The 21,123-nt window shown below is 38.7% G+C and overlaps 1 protein-coding gene across 1 annotated transcript in view; it reads left to right on the top strand.

Annotated features, from left to right (window-relative positions):
- The window catches only part of MYRFL (myelin regulatory factor-like), a 76,290-nt gene that overhangs the window by 47,237 nt on the left and 7,930 nt on the right, over positions 1-21,123 (top strand). Inside the window, exons 16-19 of the mRNA XM_018576338.1 lie at positions 49-219; positions 3,673-3,820; positions 17,565-17,652; positions 18,578-18,652. Of these exons, the coding sequence (XP_018431840.1) occupies positions 49-219; positions 3,673-3,820; positions 17,565-17,652; positions 18,578-18,652 (482 nt within the window). The remainder of the gene's footprint in view (positions 1-48; positions 220-3,672; positions 3,821-17,564; positions 17,653-18,577; positions 18,653-21,123) is intronic.

The raw sequence follows: 21,123 nt of genomic DNA, 5'->3' as shown, positions 1-21,123 counted from the left end.
ATACATAATCATAAAAAGAATAATTACATATTTGTCTTTCTGTTTCAGGACCAGATTTTTATGGAAAATGTAGGAGCAGTAAAACAGCTCTGCAAGCTCACAAATGACCTTGAAATGAGGATTGAGGAACTTGAAGTATGGAATCAGAAGCTTGCTAAACTAAAACGCATGAGCAGCCTAAAACAAACTGCTAGTGCTAGTGAGAGGCCTCCTTCAAGGGTAGAACATATTAAAAGGTTACCATCATATACGTTTTATTCATCTTTCCCGAACCTGTTTTAATAACACTTTATTATATAGTTTCTAATATATAATGGCTGGCTATAATCACTTGAGTCTCCAAATGAACTGTTTATTTAGAGTAGACCAGAAGATTAACTAAATACTTTCAGCAATAAACACAGAAACTCTGTTGTCTCCACCATGAGTAGATGGGACCTAAACCTGTTCCCCATACTTCAGGATCCCGAGATTATTAGTGTAATTTAGTGGTTTGAGAACCTTGTCAGAAATTGGTTCCCATGCTCCAACAGCAAATCTGTTAAAGCGTTTTTTTTTTTTTAATTAGACAGACAGTTCTGGATTGTGATGTCAATTCAGTTTCTTGGACTACTTGTCCTAGCTGCCTTTACAGATAACAATCCAAGTGGGTCTGCATGGCTGTGTTTGGTCAGGACCACGAGCAACAACTATACTGCTCATACTAGTAAGGACTCCTGGTGTTAATCAGTGGGCAAGGGTTTAAAGTGTATTTCCATTGTTTACAGTCAAATTTGGGAAAATTGGCTTGCATATGTTTGTTATGTGTTACTAGTCACACAGTATACCTATTTGTTTTTTTATATTTCTGATAAGTGATAATGAGATCTGCCAGCACAGTACAGACAGGGTTAATTATGCTAACATTAACCTGCATAGCCCCCCTTGTATTCCAGAGCAAAACTCAAAACAGAGAACAACTTTTCTTTCAAGATAGAGCAAGTATTGTGCAAGCAGCAATTTTATTATTTTTAAGTAAGTTTATTTTGAGTTATGCTATGTGAATAACATGTAACAAATATAAAGTAGGTATTATCCCAATTTGGCTACAAAAGTGGTAATACACTTTAAGGAAGGAGGGGCAGGAATGCAGCCACAGTGATGTAATTTTATGTGAATTGTATAGAATATTTTATTTTTAGCTATTTTTAGCTAATTTTTAGCAAAAACAAAGACTTAAATAGGGTTAACTAGGACTAACCAAGACCTAAATAGAGTTAGCTAGGGCTAACCAAGACCTAATTAGAGGTAGCTAGAAATAGGCAGGACCGAATTAGGGTTAGTTTGGGATAACCAAGACCTAATTAGAGTTAGTTGGGAATAACCAAGACTTGAATAGTGTTAGCTAGGAATAACCAAGACCTAATTAGATTTAGTTGGGAATAACCAATACCTGAACAGGTATAGGAATAACCAAGACCTAATTAGGGTTAGTTAGGAATAACCTTCAGTTAGAGAATAGTTAGGAATAACCAAGACATAGGAGTTAGGAATAGAGTTAGTTAGAGAATAGTTAGGAATAACCAAGACCTAACTAGGGTTAGCTAGGAATAACCAATAACTAATTTTAAGGTTTTGCTGCAGCTACATACTTTGTAAAAAATAGTTGCATTGTAAATAGCTGCACCTGCCTGGTGCAGCTTATTACAGTATGACTGTTTTTTAACAAACAAAAGTAGTCACCCTCCAAAAGGAAGGACAGTGTCAGCATGAATTCTGAGATGGATCTACAGCTGGATGATACGCAAATAAGATACATTTTTGTTAGTGGTTAAGGTATTTGAATGCATTTTTAAGATTGAACTCCTGATTTAGTGTCACTTTAAAAAGATAGATCCAAATTTCTAAACTTAAAAATGCAAATACAGGGGAAAACATGTCATTTCAATAACTTTCTGTAGATTTGGCACAGAAACTGCTGAATCAATACGCATAATAGGCAATTGTGGAAAAATGTGTAATCAAATTTTTTCTGTCACATTGTGATTTTGTTTCCGAGTCTCCTTAATATGTGCAACTAGGCAGTGGATTTAGGCAGTCAAGGTTCACGAATCACACCAATCTTTATGCACGTATTGAGGCAAATCAAAAATTGATTGCCTTGGTCTGATACTATTCTAATTTTTATTGCGTTCTATAGTGAAATTGTTGGTGAAAGTTTGGATTCTACAAAAGATGCAAGAGTGAGTTTACTATACAGCAAAGTGAAAAATTTAAGTAATATCATAGCAGTTATAATGCAGACCATAGATATTAGAATCACCAAATCACCAAATCAATTTTAACAGCAGGAATAGATAAGAGGAATCGTTAAATAGTCTGAGCCTACTCACTGTATACACTGCACATATATGCTGCAGGACTTTAAGCAGTTATCAGATGGGAGTGTGCAAACTACAGCGTCTTACCAAAATAGGCAGCTATTCCTTTATTCTAAAAAGGAAGTTTAATGGCAGCGCAATGAGCCGATAGTGTACCTGACAGTGCATTATATTTCTCATTTTTTATTATACATATATTATTTTTGTGCATATGGGATACATTACACCATCCTTGCAGTTTGATTAATACACTGCCAGTTTCAACAATTTGATTTTGTTTTTACAGATATAGCAAAGTTAGTCACATACCACGACAAAAGAAACCATTACCAGTAAAAGTAAAAAAGGTTAGTAGAAAAAAAAGGATGTCAAAGGAAATCATATTTTGTACCTAATCACTGTAAAAATATATTTGACAAACATGAAACTGTCCCAGTAATTCGTATTATGTTATTATAGAATTCCCAGGATTATTTTGTTTTATTTTACTGATTTTTTTCAGATTCCAACCAAACAACAGCAATGCTCCAGAAGAATTTTCCACGCTACAGTAATAGCACTGATCTCTGTTATGGCACTTTGGTAAGTAGATGTACGATAGCTTGTCAGCTGATGGTGATGTGTGTTAAAGGAACATCAAAAGCATTGTGAAGTATAATTTTGGAATTTTAAAAGAATATTATTCTCATGTTATCACTTCCAACACAATAACAAGGGATGTATTCTTAATTTTAGGTGCTCACCTCACCATAAACTTTCTAGCTATTCTGGTCTGGTGCCTCCAAGCTTGGTTTAATAGATCATGTTTTCTTACCTTAAAACCCTTAAACAGCTGTATACAAGTTGAAAAAAGTGGCTCTGTAATTTAGGCTGTATCTAGGCTGCTTTTAAATGCTCAGTTGGCCACTGTAATGATTTTAATGGCTTCGTTTACATGGTATTTTCATTTGGGATTGTGTTAAAAGTGATGACTTGTAAATGTCTTCTGTTTTAAGAAGCATCAGTAATATGATTGGTTTATGTAACTATTTATTCATTTAGTTATGCAAGTCAGACTTATTCTGCAGTTTAAAAAGGATTATTAAGAAGGCTTTGATAAGCTGGGTGTTTATTCAGAATTTACAATGAATTGACTGAAAACACATTTTGATTTATAATCCAGCTTTCAATCTAGATAGGTCAGCCTCCTTCTAACTCCTTCTAAATTCTAATGCAAATCTCTTTTGCACACTGCTTAAGCCCTGTTATTCACTGCCTAAAGAGAACCCAGCACCTGCAGTCAACTGTCCCTCTATCCACTCCTTCTCACCAGCTTTCCTCCTCTCCTGAGCACTGCACCACCTTCAGCATAGAACAGGGCTTGGCGCTGCCCCCTAAAAAGGCAGTTTTCCATCCCCTGCAGCACACAAGTGATGTGGCCACTTACAGTGGAGATACCTTAGAGTTCTGGCTAATAGGCGGTAAGGCAAAGCAGACAGGCAACCAATCAGCAAGCAGGAAATTATTTCTGACATACATACACAGATAGGAGAAAGTGATTGACATCAGGACATTGCTTGGATCCACAGGATCCCGATTACGTCCCCCGGTCCCAGGAGTATGTAAATGGACAATAGTAATTTCATGCTTCAGGAAGTAATTGACTAACTGAAAGTAAGAAGCATGATATACAGCCATAACTGTATCAACAAATCTTATGGCCTATTCTGATAAAGAGCTGACAGCATGACACTTCTGCTGGTCTATTGTTGGTTTAAAGATAAAGCACTGAAGCTTAAAATGCTTGGCATTTTTGCAGTTTATAATTAACCTTAATTATTGGATTTTATTACATGACTGCAAAATGATAATTCTATGCAAGTATAGTAGAAGCAATTCTGAAGTTGTTTAGATATATATGCATGCTTTTTCCAGAGTTATCAGAGTAAAGGTTGTGACTGATGGTTCATTAGCAATTGTGATTCCATACAGATACCTCCTACTTTGACAAGTTACCTCTGTAGTTTACTTTTTGTCACTCAGACCTAATCAGTCCGATCACAGACTGATTAGGTCCGGCAAAAGATTCCTGCAAGAATCTGTGGGTTCTGAACAGCTGCAGAAGCTCAGCCTGTCCACTGCTATCCACCTCTGTTCCCATGATTTCAAACATCCAGGGGTTATCTGCAGCTAGGCACAGATGACCGACAGACCCTTGATGCATGCAGATTGTGTCTGGGGCCTGTCATTTGTCGCTAAGCACAGGTAACTGCTGGATTTGTGGACACATGTAAATAGTGGCAGACACCTGTGGCTCCTGTCAGCCTGGCATTGCTTTGTACAGACTGCTAGGTTCAACATAAAACAGAAGTCACCAGCATGTGCAACTAGATCGATTGTTTATGGACTGTATATTATTTGTCTTAAAGAAGCTCTAGTTTTATAGTTAATCCAGGGAACATGTATCCATTGATCCTGCTGCCTGGTTCGTTGGATAGGGAAACATCCATGTAACAGCACTGTAAAGAAAACATAAAAACCCGGTGCACAGATCTAAGTGTAGTATAAAAGTGCATTACTTTGAACCTTTATTAAACAGTTACTTTTATACTGCACTTAGATCTGTGTGCTGGGTTTTTATGTTCTCTTTGTACAGGCTGCAGCTGCCCAGAACCACCTGTGATTCCAATGCAAGAATCTGCAGATTCTTGCAAACGTAATTAGCCTGTATGAATGAGGCCTGAAGCTGAACTCCTGGCAAATATATACAATTATAGAAGGTCATTGTCCAATCACAGGCTGGGGCTAAGGAGGTAACCAAGCTAAACTGCACAGCTGCAGTGACGAAAAGCCAACTCAGGTGCCATCTGGAAGGGCTGTGTAAATTTCAGGAGTGGACAGACATTCAAATCCCTTGCAGAGAAAACTGGTTCCATATACTGTATGTATTCTAACTGCATATTTAGCTGTGAGTTTACCTTTAATAAAGGGGATTTGGGATAATTTTGACTATCTTCACCATAACCTTAATAGCTGTTCTAGGTTGTGTCACCCTAAGCCCTACTTCAAATGAATAGATATTTTCTTTTGTATATCTGTTCTTGATGATAACTAACCTTAAAACAGCTCTTTGCAAGTTAGATATAAGGTTTAATATTCTAGGCTGTATCTTCTGTGCTCTAAATTTGGATGCACAGTTAGACATTGGAGCATAAAGAAGTCATTTCCATTTCTATGCCTTTAGTCTTGATGAACGTAATAAGGCCTCTGTTTTTTTTTGTATTTGTGATGGAAGTGAAAACATGTAAATACATTCTGCTACAAGAAGGTAATCATATGATGCAGATTGGGTTTTTTTGGGTCCTTTTTAGCATAAACTTAAATTACACCTGTCATCAATAAATCCAATATAAAACTCCCTCCTTTAATGCATAGCAGGTACCCCCCAGAGCTATAACTTATTATTGCTTCTGTTCAACACCCTAATCCATGCTGCAGCACCTGAAAAAATCTTATTAAAATATTGACTTTTCTGAACTTCTGTATATGTATTCTGACTTGAAATCAGGACTTTCAATTATTATGTGATGATTTCAGTAACTGGGGACCATAATCTGTTTTTCAGTGCCATGACTATTTCTACATTGTATATACTATATGTGCAAGAAGAAGCAATTGAAAAAGAACAATTACCGTACGTATACCATATACACGGCTTATATCGTCACATCATCATGCCATTGTTAAGGAGTTCAGAGAGCTTGCCATTATTCAGCTTACACCTAATGTGGCTGATGACAGGACCTAGGCAAAGATTTTTGTATGCTAAATGACCTGGCCATGATTGAAGGCCTGCATTATAGGTGATAGGTGCTAGGTGATTTATATACTTGGTTAAGTCAGCTATAAAGTTTGAAGGCTCAAACTTCTCTAAGAAACAAAAAAAACAACTCTTACCTAAGCAGTGTTTGCTGTTTTGTCGTAAAACACAGTTACTGCACATTGTATGACTATAGTGATTACTTTATATTGGATACAAGTGTTAGAAGGTAGAACCTTCTCAGAAAATGTACAGAAACCAATCATCTTGCGGTTTGTTGGGGTATTCAGAGCCCTCCAGGAGTACAGGGCGAAGGATCACTGCTGTGCTGAAAGAAGTCCGGATTACAATGCTGCTGGAGCGAAAGGTTCATGTGCTGGAACAGAGGTATGAGCCCTAAGAAATTGCTCAACGTTCTACCTCGCTAGAACATTGAGCAAGTGTGCCTTCCAGGCTTTTATAAGTAGGCAGGTGTGTTGGGGGCGGAGCAGTCAGCAGAGGCCCCCCCGAACGTCTCCTAGCAACAGGATGCTTCCGAAGGGCCAGGCTGCTACGCCCTCACTCCTATGTGTGACGAGTCCGAGGCAGACGTCTGGAGGGAGGAGCCGAGTACGCAAGCCTGCCGGCCCGTCTCCTAGCAACGAGACGGCGCCGCGGCTGTGTGAGGAGACAGGGCTCGGGTTCGTGACAGTTTTAGAGGATTGGAGGGAAAGCATGAAAAGGGACTTGGTATCCAGGAAACAGCAGGATTAATATTGAACATGTAGAAACCAGGTCTTTCAGATGGCTTAGTTGGTTGCCCTTTCCCCTGTTGCTGTAAGCTGCTACAGTGTTTTGAGCTGCAGTGTGGATCTAGAATCTAACCAAATGGTGCAATGGACATAAATATTTAGCAAAGCATTCTTCTGGATTTTAAATGAATGCTTAGCTAAATGGTTATGTGCATTGAGCCATTTGGCTTCATTAACATTTTTGGGTGGGTGGTCCTTTTTTTGACATTTATAAATGGGGCTTTAGTCATCCCCAGGATGCAGCTTGGGAAAGCACAGATATAAATGTGGGCAACACACTTACACAAATGACCTTGTTTACTGCCACCACAGGCCTTTGTGTGCTCCTCTCCCTGTTTGAGTACCAGCAAACTCTGTCTTAATAGAAAGACTAAGGACAGACTTGGCATCTCCTCATTAACATTCAATGCTTTTAGGGCTTTAACCATTTGTTAGGACATACAGTCCTGCTCACCTAGTTTACAAGTGATAATGAAATCTGCAAGCGCAGTAATTATCTGAAACAAAACCCCCCCACCCAAACCCCCAAACAGTGAGAGCTAAGCAGGATTTTTTAGTCCAGGAGTTGGCAGAAAGAACATCTAAAAGGTAAGCTGCAGCTTTTTTTAAACTTATGTTATGTCATTGGGAACATGTTAACATACTGTATATGAAGTAGGTGTTATCCCAATTTGGCTACAAAAGTGGAAATACTCTTTAAGCAGTGCCTATAATGTTTGTTGTCACTCCAGACAGGAATATAACCGGTTTTACAATATAGTAGTACTCTTCACAGAGACAAAGATTTCTTGAGTTCTTATTTAGAGTGTAGAGATAAGCTTAACAATTTTAAAATATTTATTAAAGAGAAAGGATAACAGTGAAGAAAAATGTACAGAAAAGATATTACAGAAGCAAGACAAATAATATAACAGGAAAAAAAGGAATACGAATGAAATAACTTGGCAAAGTCCTGGGTTCTATGGGTTCCAACAGAGTCCAGTCAATGAAGCATAAAATGGATATGAGATTGACTCTCTAGAGACAAGTCTATTGGCAGATGTTCTGTTCTTGATGGTAAAGGAGATCTTCAGCTGCGTCATGTAGCAGCTTTTTGTGTGTCTTCTAGAGGACATTACTGAGCTACCCCCACCCAATCAGAAAGGCCCACTGGTGTGAGACAGGAGGGATTAAGCGCTTTATTATATTTTTACCTGGTCCTCCCATGTCAGTTTCCTAAATGCAGCCATTTTTTTTATTCTACCACATGCTAGAGTTTGATAACCCACTGACTATTGTACATAATCAAATTGTGATTTCATAGACACTAGACTTGACATACATCTGATATATGGCTTGCTCATAAGGGGAAATTTGTTCCTATGGCCCTCTGTACCTCATAAGACAGAGGTGCATGGTATGTATTTGACCGATGTTTCATGATATATTTAAATACATATTTGTTAGTGATGTTGCATTCCCAGGTCAAAGGTTCAAACATCATCTGACTCCAGAGTATCTATGTGGATTGTACCTACAGTAAACGTTTTATGACCCCTGTTGGATCTGGGCTACGTTTCTGAGCTATTAGTGTTCTGCCTGACAGATGTCAACTAGTGCTTACAGTATATGAGGGGCCATTAAAAGGTTGAAAAAAAAAACAGGCCTTGATAAACATGTTAGAATGTATGACTGTATGATATTTCTCTGGATATCGGTGTTCTTCTAATTAATTATTATTGCTATCTTGTTAATGGCAATTACTGTTGAATTGAAGCGCTTTTGATGTGTACAGACTTTCTGTACAAAAAAGTTTAATCAGTATGCTGGTCTAATCATGTCACAAAGTAGAGAATTTCAACATAATAAGTGTGCAACAGGGCTTCCTGAGTAGTTTTGGGGTGCCTAGACCTTATTACTGTCTCAGAGGGGTTTTTCACCATTCTGAATTGGTTAAAAGTGAAACGTAAAATTGGCTACTTATAATAATTTCTTTACATTGACACAGGGCCTGCCAGTGTTTCTGTTCCACTTCCAAACACTCGAAATATTTAAGATTCTACTTACTGAATTTAATATGGCAATATTTCCATACTTAATTAAGTATAGTCATTGCCTTGGGGGAGATGCTGTCGCTGCGTGAATAATTACGTTAAGTTTTCCCCCAGCTATGCAGAAGAATACAAAATGGGTCTCTCAAAATGGGAGACATTGGATTTTACAATTCAAACAACTTTCACCCAAAATTCACAATTTTTCAGTTACATCCAAATGTGTGAAAACATTTATAACTAGACCCTATGATATGTGCATTTTTATTAGACATTTCTCTACTGTACTGCCATAATTTTTCTCTTTCAACTACAGGAATAACTTCACAAGTGTTTCAAGCTCTTTGATACCTCCAGCTTACACAACCGTAATGGGTATGGTCATATCTAAAAATAAGTTATGCAATAATTGTTATTTGTTGATAATACTATCTTAATTTAAAAAGTGATTTTATATTAATTCATTTTCTGTGTACTATAAAATAGTGGGACTAGTAGGTGAGTTGAAAGCTATAAGAAGCTGCTACTTGAGTAAAGATTTTTATGTTGTCTCATTGTAAAACCAGCCTTACTTTATATCTGCATTTGTCAAAAGGTTAGTTTGCCCATACCTAGATCAGGATTCCCCAAGTTCTTCATCTTTGCTTAGTTACTTCTCATTAGGGCTGCAGCTAACGATTATTTTCATAAATATTAATTATATTATATTATATTAGATATATATTATATTATATTAGATTATATTCGTAAGCGGCGGGCGTGAGCGGCGTGCAGCGGTGAGCGGGTATACCAGCATAGGCGCGAGCGGCTTAACCGACGTGGGCGTGGCGTAAGCGGCGGGCGTGAGCGGCGTGCAGCGGTGAGCGGGTATACCAGCGTAGGCGCGAGCGGCTTAACCGACGTGGGCGTGGCGTAAGCGGCGGGCGTGAGCGGCGTGCAGCGGCGAGCGGGAAATTTGAATTTTAGCCGACGAATAGACAATGAAAAACGTTGACAACGTTTTCCATAGTCGATTTTAATCGACTTAATCGAATGCTCTACTTATGTAATCCTTCAAGAATAAAACTACAACTGTCAATTCAGTTATTGGAATATAAATCATTGTGGATTGGACATTGCTGTGGAGAACTGATAATTGTTTGTATTGTACAGTTTCAAGAGAAACATCCATGACAACGTCTATGCCATTAGGTGCAATGGAAATTAATTTTTGCGACCTCCTACCGTGTAACCAAGAGTACTGCTGTACTATTCAACCACCCAGACTGAGGGATATCAACTATGAGGCTGCACTATCTGTAGGAAAAAGTAAGTTCACTTACAAATTTACTTTTACTAGTTCTGTTTTTTATCATTAAGGAAGAAATGGTAAACTCAAATATAATTGAGTGCCAAGCTTAGATGGGATAAGTAGTATCAAAACATCAGTTCTACTACTGCATAACAATTTTAGGCCTTGTTATTTTTTAATGTTAACAAATAGATTTTGTCTACAGGATGTACCTTGTAACATTTAAGCAAAACAAATGGCAAACGCACTCATCAAATTGTTACTAGCTTTACAGCAAGATGCACATGGAAGGGTTTTATACAGTAACAGCAAAAAGTTCCCAGGCACACTCAACAGCCAGCATGCAAAAAAACTTCTCTCACCGCTGAGGTTAAAAACAGAGGTTTAGATACACGTCTAATGCAGAAAATTTGAAAGCCGCACAGCCGCGCCAAGGCACCTCTATATAGTGCGGTCCTAACTCTAAACTATGAGAGCCTCCATCTTGGAGCACATGTGGCAAAAGGCCAAATTGGGTGCAGGTTTGACGGTAGGAAGCCCAACCTCCCTTAAAGGCACAGGAACGTACAAGGGACTCCACACATCACAACGGCAGCTGAGACCCCCAATGCGTCACTGCACCAAATCAGTCTGACATTTAAGACACCAAGCTGCAAACTTATAAAGTAAAGCATTACCATGTCTGTAAAGGTTCTAATTTGTCCAGATCATGGTATAGTTAGTAGCAGTTAGTCACATTTAACTTGACTTCTGTCAAGTTAAAGATATTTTACTTCTTATCCAAGCAGTTTGTTTGGTTCCAATGAGCCTTGAACATAAACAGAATTTATAGCCACAAAGACAACTCATAGTAAAATTTGTAAGTCATCCATCAATGAGAAAACCATAATGGGTCCCTTTGGCATGATGGTGCATTCAATGATGGGCTGGTGTGTGAGTATCTGTCATGCATATGTATTTAGCAGTTACGGCATGCGACAAAATAGTTCCAGTTTTTGTGTCACATCAAAGCGAATTGAAGAGTTCATTAGCGGTGCAAAATATGTACTAGATTGTAAGCTCGCATGAGCAGGGCCCTCCTACCGCCTGTACTGTAATTGTATTGTCTCCCTCAGTTTTCTAAAACGCTGCTCAAACTGTTGGTGCTATATAAATGCGCTATATAAATCCTGTATAATAATAGTGTTAATATATGGCTATAGAGGCTATATATACAGTGGTAAAGAGAGAAATGCCTCGCCATCAGTGTGAGGAAAAAAATGTCCCTTTGTCATTGATGTCACTGAAAAAATGGAGCTGCATCGATGTTGGTGGGAGGATAAAATGCTTCTGTGTCAGTTGGGGGAAAATGTTGCTGCATCAGTTTAATTTGGAGGAAAAAATGCCTCTGTGTTTGTGTCAGTTGGTGGGTGGGGGGGGAATAGTGCTGTGTCAGTGGGAGGAACAAATGGTACTGCTTCATTGTCAGAGGGGGGAAGAAATAGGGCTGTGTCGGTTTCAGAAACACAAATGTTGCTGCATTGGTGGAACTAAGGGGAAACTGTTTGGTTCTAATGGAGGAAGACACTGACATCTGTCAGAGGTGGTACAGCTCCGTGTACCTCTCCTGGGGTGGTTGTAGATTTGCTAGGGGCCCCACTCCCATGGCTAGTGTGTGGCCCAATGGCATTGGATTGTTGGGTTGTGGATCCTGCTGGAGTTACACTGATGTAACTTATCACCAGGTCAGGTAATGTAGTAAACACTGCAATTCTTTGTGGAGATTTGGTAAATTATATGACCTATTATTACAGCCCTCGACCTTCCTCCTTGTAGAAGTGACCTTCCAGTGGTAAGGTTACTCATCCATACCACACCAGCATCTACTACCAGATACATATTACAGTAAATCAATAGGTGCTTGTCTCGTCCTAAAACTGGTAGAAAATGTTTCTGTCATCCAGCATCAGCACAGATACAGCACTTAGCTCATTGTAGTAGCAGTGCAATACTGGTATGTGTATATTTGCAGCCCCAAGAGGTTCTTCTGGACTACACCTCTGGTTATTTGCTCCATTAGTTTCTTTAAAGCCCACTTCCACCTTTGCTGGGCTATTCTAAAAAAAAATGAGCACTGAGTGTACATGAAGCAGACATATGCAATTGATGTATATGAAAACAGAAACTTACATTTTTTGTTAGCTTTCCTCTTCATATTCCCATGGAAATGCCTGTGTTTCGAAGCTCTTTTTGAGCTCTCCCATTCATTAGTATTCATAGTGCCTCCCCCTTCCCCCAGACAGTGTTTTGTGTGCAAAGGCAGAGCTGGTGTTTACTGATCATGTTACAATGAATAACAGGAAGGGGAGAGCTGTTTACAGCCTAATAACCATCCCACCCTGGTGTTTTAAGGCCTAATAAAACCATCATTAAAAAAATGAGGAAAGTCTGCAATGTGAGCCATGAAAATGTGCACTTGTATACATCATCACTGCACCTCTTCATTACCACGGTAAATGCAAATCACTTACAAAGGTGGAAATGGACTTTAAATCTGAATTTGATCTCTCTCCTAGATTTAATGTATATACATTTAATGACAAAATTAAACTGTGAATAAAATAACAATACAGCTTTTAATAAATATTATTTATTTACAGGAAATACCAGTAAAGGTTTAACCAAAAGGAGGTGGATTGATAAACCTGTTTTCTCAAGTGACTGTAAGTTATTTCTTCTGTATGTTGATCATTAAATTCATACTTTGTAATTTCCTAATTTTGACTAAGTACTATGTCACTGTGCCCTGCTCTATATAGGGTCTTATTTATTTTTCTTGTCCAGAACTAAGAGTATACACAGTGGGACACACTGCTGATCTCAGCTACTAATGAAACATAGCAGTATCACCCTACTTTATTGTTCAGATGTTTCCCTTGCTCTTTGCAGTGTTTATAGTTTTTACATATAAATTCTACTGAGACACGATTTACAATTGTTTGTTCATATACTCTCAGCAGAGGGCACTCTTCCACAGCATAATCTTGTATAGCTACTTACAAGGCTTTTTAGTGAGTTCAGTTTGCAGTTTATAGGGTCATCTATATAAATGTTATCTACAACACCTAATATTTAAGTACCCTGCATTGATTCCTTTTTATTGAACTATAATACTAATGGCGATAATTAAGAAGCCATTATGTGCAATAGCCTCATTATTTTTGTGGGGCCTCCTGTATGAGGTTAGTCAGCTATTAGAATGATACAACACATATGTTATTTCTCTATGCATCACTAGATGAGTTCATTATAAGTCCATTACACTAGAAATGTGCATGCTTCATAAAGTATGAATATGAAAAGGGAAACTTTCCGTGTGGATGCCCGCTAGGGGGCGCGCGCGAGCAGAAAAAAATTGCCGTCTGAAGACGGCAACCCGCAAATGCAGCAGTGCCGTCCGTCAGTTTTTTTACTACGGGCGGACGGCAAGAGGTTAAAGGAAGCATGGATTTTATATTTGAGAAACTGAATGCTAGGGATGCTATCACGTACCTGGTGGGGAGCCGAGTTGTGGGGAGGCCTCCTTTGCAGCACGAGTTCCACACCCCTGAATGTGGAGACAGGAGGTGGGGAAACTACGGGCAGCACCGGTGCCGGATGATGCAGGACTCTGGGCCTGGGCAGGTCCTTGAGGCTCGTCTTCAGCAATGCAGGAAGCAGGTAGAGGTGAAGAAATCACGTCCAGACTAAGATACTCCTGGTGACCCAAGGAGGTCGAGGTAAGCAAGGGAAGGGTCTCCTGGGTAATTGGACCTGAGTTTGGATGCGACCCATCCGCCAGCTGGATAACAAGAAGCTGTGACTTGGCCCGTAGAGGAATTTGATGCTGAAGGGCGAAAGAGTAGTCCATGAAGCAGCTGCATGCACCTGAGTCAATAATGGCCGTCACCTTGGATAAGTTCTGAGTCAATAATGGCCGCCTCCGGCAAATGTGGTGAACAGGCCTATGCGCATGCGCGGTCGTGACTCTGCCGTTAGGCATGGTCTTACAGATGCACCGATATCAATATTAGTAACAGTGCTGATACCGAGTATTTAGCCAAATACTTGTACTCGCCCAAATGCTCCGAAACCTTCCCCACTACCTGAACTTCCAGTTAGAGGGAGATTTCCCTCTGACTGCCAGTGCCACGAGGGAGCATGGAGCCGGTTTCCCGACCAATCAGGAAGCCAGGAAGCGGGTTATGACCCGCCTTCCAGCTTTCTGATTGGCTAGGAAGCCGGCTTCACTTGTTGTTAGGCAGCCTTGCTTCCTGACCAATTAGGAAGCCGGGCGGCACGTCTTGACCCGCCGCCCAGCTTCCTGATTGGTCAGGAAGCAAGGCTGTCTCGCAGTGTTGATAGAGGTAAAGCCAGTGTTCTTTTGATAAAATACTTATGCCATGAACACAGGAGATCGTCTGTGGTTATGTACAAAAGACTTACAAGCTTGTACATAAGTAAAATGGGTGTATCATACACCTAATCTGTTTGTATTTGCCTTTATTCTCTTGTAAAGATGTAAATAGTTGTATGTTATTGGAAAGTGGGTTTGGTAAGAGGACAAAGAAAATTAGGCACATTAGAAAAAACACAATAACATGGGTGCATCCACATTCATTTCAGAGGCAGTGCATTGCATTGCATTTTTGAAACACCAAGGTCATTGCACCAAAAGTGCCGCATGTAGGGCCTTTTCCCAATTAACTGCAGTAAAGCACATTGCTGTAAATGATCCTTATGAATAGAAAATACTTTTGAGGTATTCAAATATTTAGAGTATGTTGGCAATCTCATCAACGTACATTGAAATGCACCCAGTGTGAACGAGCCCTAAAATGTCAATACCCAAAAGTGTTATTTTAGTTATAGGTGTAGCCTGGTAGGATATTTCTTATATGTCTGAGAATTAGAAAGTATTTTACAGAATGAGTAGTTGATTCTGGGAACAAACTTCCAGTAAAGGTAGTGAGTCAGTCAACATGAAGGTGACCCAAACATGGTTGGCACAAACATAGATCTAAACACAGGTAAAAAGGTTAAAAAAAAAAGGTACAGACTGGATGGAACATTTTTGCTGTCACTCTTCTGTATCTCTGCAGGGAGATCTGATTCTGTTGCTGTCCGCCTGGGAGTTTTGGTTTGTTTCCACCTGCCTTTGTCTGTCTCCACACCCCCTACAGCATTCTCTGTAATATAAAATAACTTGTAAATCCAACACTGCAATCCTCTTGTAATGGTCACAGCAGATGTACAGCCTGAGGGCTGCAAGAGACAAAAACGCTTGAATCAATCATCCATGCTAAACAGTGAATGGCGAAATCTCCCTTGCTGGACATTGTATTCTGACAGCTGGCACCTGTGGCTGTCAGAACACCCGAACAGTGACTGCAGCTTATTGGCTACAATCACTGTTTGGCCAACATTTTGTTGCTCAGCTCTTTTAAATTTTCAGTTAAAGTTTTTTGAAGCGGGTGGTGCCAGCAGAGCCACCTATGTTTCGAATCTCACAGGAGTTTGGCTGAATTCACAGGAGTTTGGCTGAAATTCTAACAGTGTATTCTGAAATTCCACTTGTGCTGAGAAAAAATCAATCCCCTTTGGGTGATCAATGTACTGTATATTGCAAAGATTTTAACAAACTTTGTTTCTATTCTGAAGAATTGGCTGTTTGTTGCAGCATGTCCTTTCCAAACTGATCCCTGAATTGGAGTGTCTGGGTTCATTATAATCAGCTGGTGGGCTTCCTGTGTGGTATTGAGAAAAGTTAGTGTTGGCATCCCTTTAGATGTTATTAACCTTTAGGGAGTATCTCGCTATAAATTACATTTCTGTTGCAAGGGATACCAAAAATTGTACTTGTATCTCAGTGCAGACTGAGGAGGAAAATCAGTCGGCTAATTACAGTAGCAGGAAGTGACATTTCTGGGGGAGTTATGTATACCAATTATGTACAAAATGCCTCTAGGTCACCATATTGCATTTAACTTTTTTGCCTGTTTTAGAAAATTACAGTGGCTGCAGTTTTAAATGAAAAGGTCATTTTTAATAACATTAAATTACAAAATGACTCGTGCAACAATTATACTGTATATGCTATGTTCATTTTATATCATTATTTTCTATATATTCTTTTGATATATTATATAAATACAAGTGAAACTCGAATAATTAGAATATCGTGCAAAGTTCATTTATTTCACTAATGCAACTTAAAAGGTGAAACTAATATATGAGAGAGACTCATTACATGCAAAGCAAGATAATTCAAGCCGTGATTTGTCATAATTGTGATGATTATGGCTTACAGCTCATGAAAACCCCAAGAACCTCAAATCCACAACCTCAAAAAAGTAGATTATTACATGCAATCAATAAAACAAGGATTGTACATAGAACAATATCGGACCTCTGAAAAGTACAAGCATACATATGTACTCAGTACTTGGTTTGGGCCCCTTTTGCAGAACTTACTGCAATTACTTTTGCACAATATTCAAATTATTCGAGTTTCACCTGTAATTATAATACATATTTATTTTTTTTATCTTTACTTTTTTGACACCGGAAAGTTTTGGACAACCAGGATTTAGCATATATTTTGCTTAAACTGTGATTGGCTTTGATACTGCAGCAGTCTCCCCACTGCATAGCAATACCCAATTATCTATAGCTAACTTGTGCAAAGTGTTAGTGCTCTGTCAATACTATCGCTTTGCAAATTACTATTAAATAAAGCTTATAATGTCACACAACAAACTGCTTTTTCCTGTACTTTATAATTTTCCTTCTTTGTTTTTATTTTACAATCCACAGAAGTGATCAAAAAGTAACTTAAAAATGTGTAATCCATTGTTCACAGTGTTAAAGGTAATAAATGATCTATAATCCCAGCTGTAGATGATGCAAATGCATTTTGTACTATAAAGAATTGAAAACTTTTTTATTTCATAATATCATTCAATAATAAAAAGTTCAGTTTTTACGTACTTTCTGATGGCCTTGTTATATTAGGTTTTCTTTTAGATCTCAGAAGTAGTATAGTATATTTAATATAGTATATATGCCTTTAATAGAGAGAAGAAATGACTTTATGACAGAAGATCATGACTTTGACTCCCATATTCATTGAAACATTAGTATTATTATTATTATTATATGATTTCACTGTAAATGCCTTTTCTTAGCTGTCATTGAATCTTTTCAAAGCATTCATAACTACTGCAAATGCATCACTGTTCTGTACATTCTTTTATATTCCCATTGCTGTTTCAGGGATTGACACATCGATCAGTTCTATACAGATTGTAGAGAATCAGCAAATAATCGATCATCACTACTGCAAAAAAAACCTGCAGTGTGGGTAAGAGAAAAACTGGAACATCTATAAGCTGGAGATAGCTAAATATTGCAGTTCATTTGTGAAAGTCAATTGACAGCAAAGGGAGCTATTATACTATTATAATTGTTGACTATTACATAGCATAGCAGTTAAAAACCTGTGCATTTCTGATGATAATGGGGATACGTGTGGTTAACAAACAAAAAGCCACAATGGTAAATGCCCTGTTACCAACAGGGAAGATGCACAAAACATTGCCCAAGTATCATATACAAAATGTTGCGCTGTAAGGCAGAAAAAAATTGAAATAAATTCTGCTCGTAATCTTTAAATGGATATCTCACTTTGTATACATTTGTCAAATTTCAAGGCCTCCTCTGTACAGCATTAACCTTGCTCTAATCTATGGGATTAGTTCAGAGCAAGTTTATCTGGACCATAACCACATCCCTCCCTAAAGTTGCAATGACATATGAAGACCAGAGTTGCTCAAGGCAGCCACAGGCCTTATGTGAGCATGCACTCAATACAGCAAAACCACTGCATGGTAAGTGTTCAATGCGAGGGAGCATAACCTATATAGTAATTTAATCTCAAAGGTTTTTGGTAGGTATGCACCGATACTGGTTTTTCGGTATTGAGTATGAATATTTATATTTTGGTACTCGCCGATACGGAGTATTGATCCCGGTACTTTCGCAGGCATGGAGCCTACTTCCCGGCCAATCAGGAAGGCCGCCACCCGGCTTCTTGCTTGGCCAAACACTGGGTCTCGGTGCATCCCTAGTTTTTGGTAAAGATGTAATACTCCCTATATCAAAAGGGGTAGCATTTTTCGTCATTGTACAATTTTCTAAACAAGAAGCTATTCAAACGTAAAACAGTTCTGCTATAATGATGTGATTTGTTTTGGAAAATTGGTTTCTTATATGTCTTTCTGTTTCAGGTCTGGAGTTTACACCTATGTCATTCCAGTGAGCAAGTATACTCCAACTAATATGCGCATTACTTTAGAGATTAAGTAAGTTAAATCACACAAAGCATTATGTAGTAATCTCTCTTAAATAAGACCTAAACTGAAAAAAAGTCTGAAGCTTCCTCTTGAGTTTACCATTACAAAATAGACCCCAACCTTCATCCTGGAGCAGGGTGACCCTAAGTCATTGGTGAATGCTGCCTTTCTCTTCTGTCTGATAGTCACAGTAAGACAGGCTCTGCGTGGGCTGAGGGCTCTGATTAGTTGCCTCAGAACTTCTTGTAACTAAATGGTCACATAACAATCTTGCCATAATTTGTAGAAAAAGTTCAACCCTTTACCTGATAAAAAACACATATTTCTGTGAAATAAGAAATGTGCACTACTTTAAAGTTTTGTTCCATTGCATTGCTGTTTTCAGCTAAGTGGGTTTGAACCAGGAATAAAATGCCTAGCTCCCATGAAGCAATACAGCAATTTACATTTTCAGTGCTTTACTATTTATAAGCTGCTCTATTGATCATAATCATGTAGTAGATAGGGTGGCAACATACAGGTAATTGTCATGGGTATCAGGTTACTGGTTGCCAATTAGCATCTGCAAGCCGTATAGTGCTTTGTGATAAGATGTGACCTAATTCCACTTTAAAGTCAAACACTTTTGTTGAGAAAAAATGTTCTTCGGATCAGAGATATACTATGCAAGAATTATAGCAAAGCTAAATAATTACCTGCGCTTGTTCTTTGGATTTGCCTTCCAGCAAGATAATGACCCCAAGGATAAAGCCAAAACTATAGAAGAATGGCTTAAAAACAACAATGCTAGTCTGCTGGAATAGCCAAGTTAAAAATCCACATCTCAATCCAGTAAAGAATATGTGGCTGTTTACTCCCCAACTGAACAGAGCTTGAGCAGCTTTGCCAAGAGGAGTGGAGAAAACATGCAATATCCAGGAGTGCAAAGCTGACAGAGACCTCTCCACACAGACTGAAGGCGTTAATTGCTGCCAAAGTTACCGTGGGTGTCTCTGTCAGCACTCTTTCGCCCGGCATCCCTCAATCAACTGATCGAACGAGCCAGCTGGAACATTATCTGTGAATGGAGCTTGTAGACAATCGGCTCCCAACTCTGTACGGGCATTCTGGAAACAGCAGCAATGCTCGTAAGCTTTGATGGAGGAATCTGTTATATTTTTTGTTCACATTGCGGTTTGAACTAAAAAAATAGTACCATGTATACCCCACTTCAGATTCTGGTGTATTTGGTTGTTTGACAGTTTAAATAAAGGTGTAATGGTTGCCTGTTCAAATATGTTGGAATACTATAGGGTACACTTACTTTTTTCACATGACTGTATAAAACCAGGGAGAAGGAAAGGTGGGTGTTTCTATCCTATGTAAGCATAGTCTATCTAATACATTTAACAATAAAACATAATTTTGTAACTGGATTGACATCAGTTAAGTTCAAATGAAAAGCCTCCAACAACTGGGTTTACTATATTTTCTTTCCTTAATAGATCTTAGCATCCTTAAGCACCCAGGAACCCTAGTACTGTATCTTAAAAACCTTTAAAGTGAAACCCCTCCCAAGCATATCATGTCCCCACAAGTTGTATCACTGCCCCTTTCCCCAATGTCATCACATACAATGTAGGGCCAATGATGTATATGAGATGACATAGACAACCTGCCCACATACTGATGCAGGAGAGAAAAGGATTGGAGAGGTAAAATAGAGTGTCATTATCATTTGCCTTTGTGCATCGTTTTGTAGTTCTAACAGTACGGGTACTCCTAGAATGAGATCCTAATAGGTTGGACTTGATGGACTAATGTCTTTATTCAACCTCAAATACTATGTAACTATGTAACAGCCCTCAGACAATTTTGTTTCTATACATTTGTCTCAAATGTTTTCCATAAATGCAAACATTTCAAATAGTGGAATTTATATGGAGCAGGATGATAAACATACAATCTCAGTGCATCCACGGCACAACACTTTAATCCCCTTGAGCTTTTAAGGCCATGCTGCAAGTTCAACAAATCAACTCGCTACCATTACTACTTGTTGATATATGTGCATTGTATATTTTTGTCTGAAAACCATAGCAACAGCTGACCCCGCTCTGTCATTTTACGTGGCCTACCACTTTGTGGCTGAGTTGCTGTTGTTCCCAGTTGCTTCCACTTTGTTATAATACCACTAACAGTTGACCGGAATATTTAGTAGCAAGGACATTTCACGGATGGACTTATTGCACAGGTGGCGACCTATCACGGTACCACGCTTAAATTCACTGAGCTCCTGCGAGCAACCCATTCTTTCACAAACCCATTATTTCACAAACATTTGTAGAAGCAGTCTGCATGCCTACATGCTTGATTTTATACACCTGTGGCCATGGAGGTGATTGGAACACCTGAATCCAATTATTTAGAGGGGTGTCCCAATAGTTTTGGCAATATAGTGTGTGTGTGTGTGTGTGTGTATATATATATATATTTATATA

Source organism: Nanorana parkeri, unplaced genomic scaffold (genome assembly GCF_000935625.1).
Source record: "Nanorana parkeri isolate BGI_ZX_2015 unplaced genomic scaffold, ASM93562v1 scaffold65, whole genome shotgun sequence".
In the NCBI taxonomy this organism is placed as follows: domain Eukaryota; kingdom Metazoa; phylum Chordata; class Amphibia; order Anura; family Dicroglossidae; genus Nanorana; species Nanorana parkeri.
This window is presented reverse-complemented; position numbering and strand designations above follow the sequence as displayed.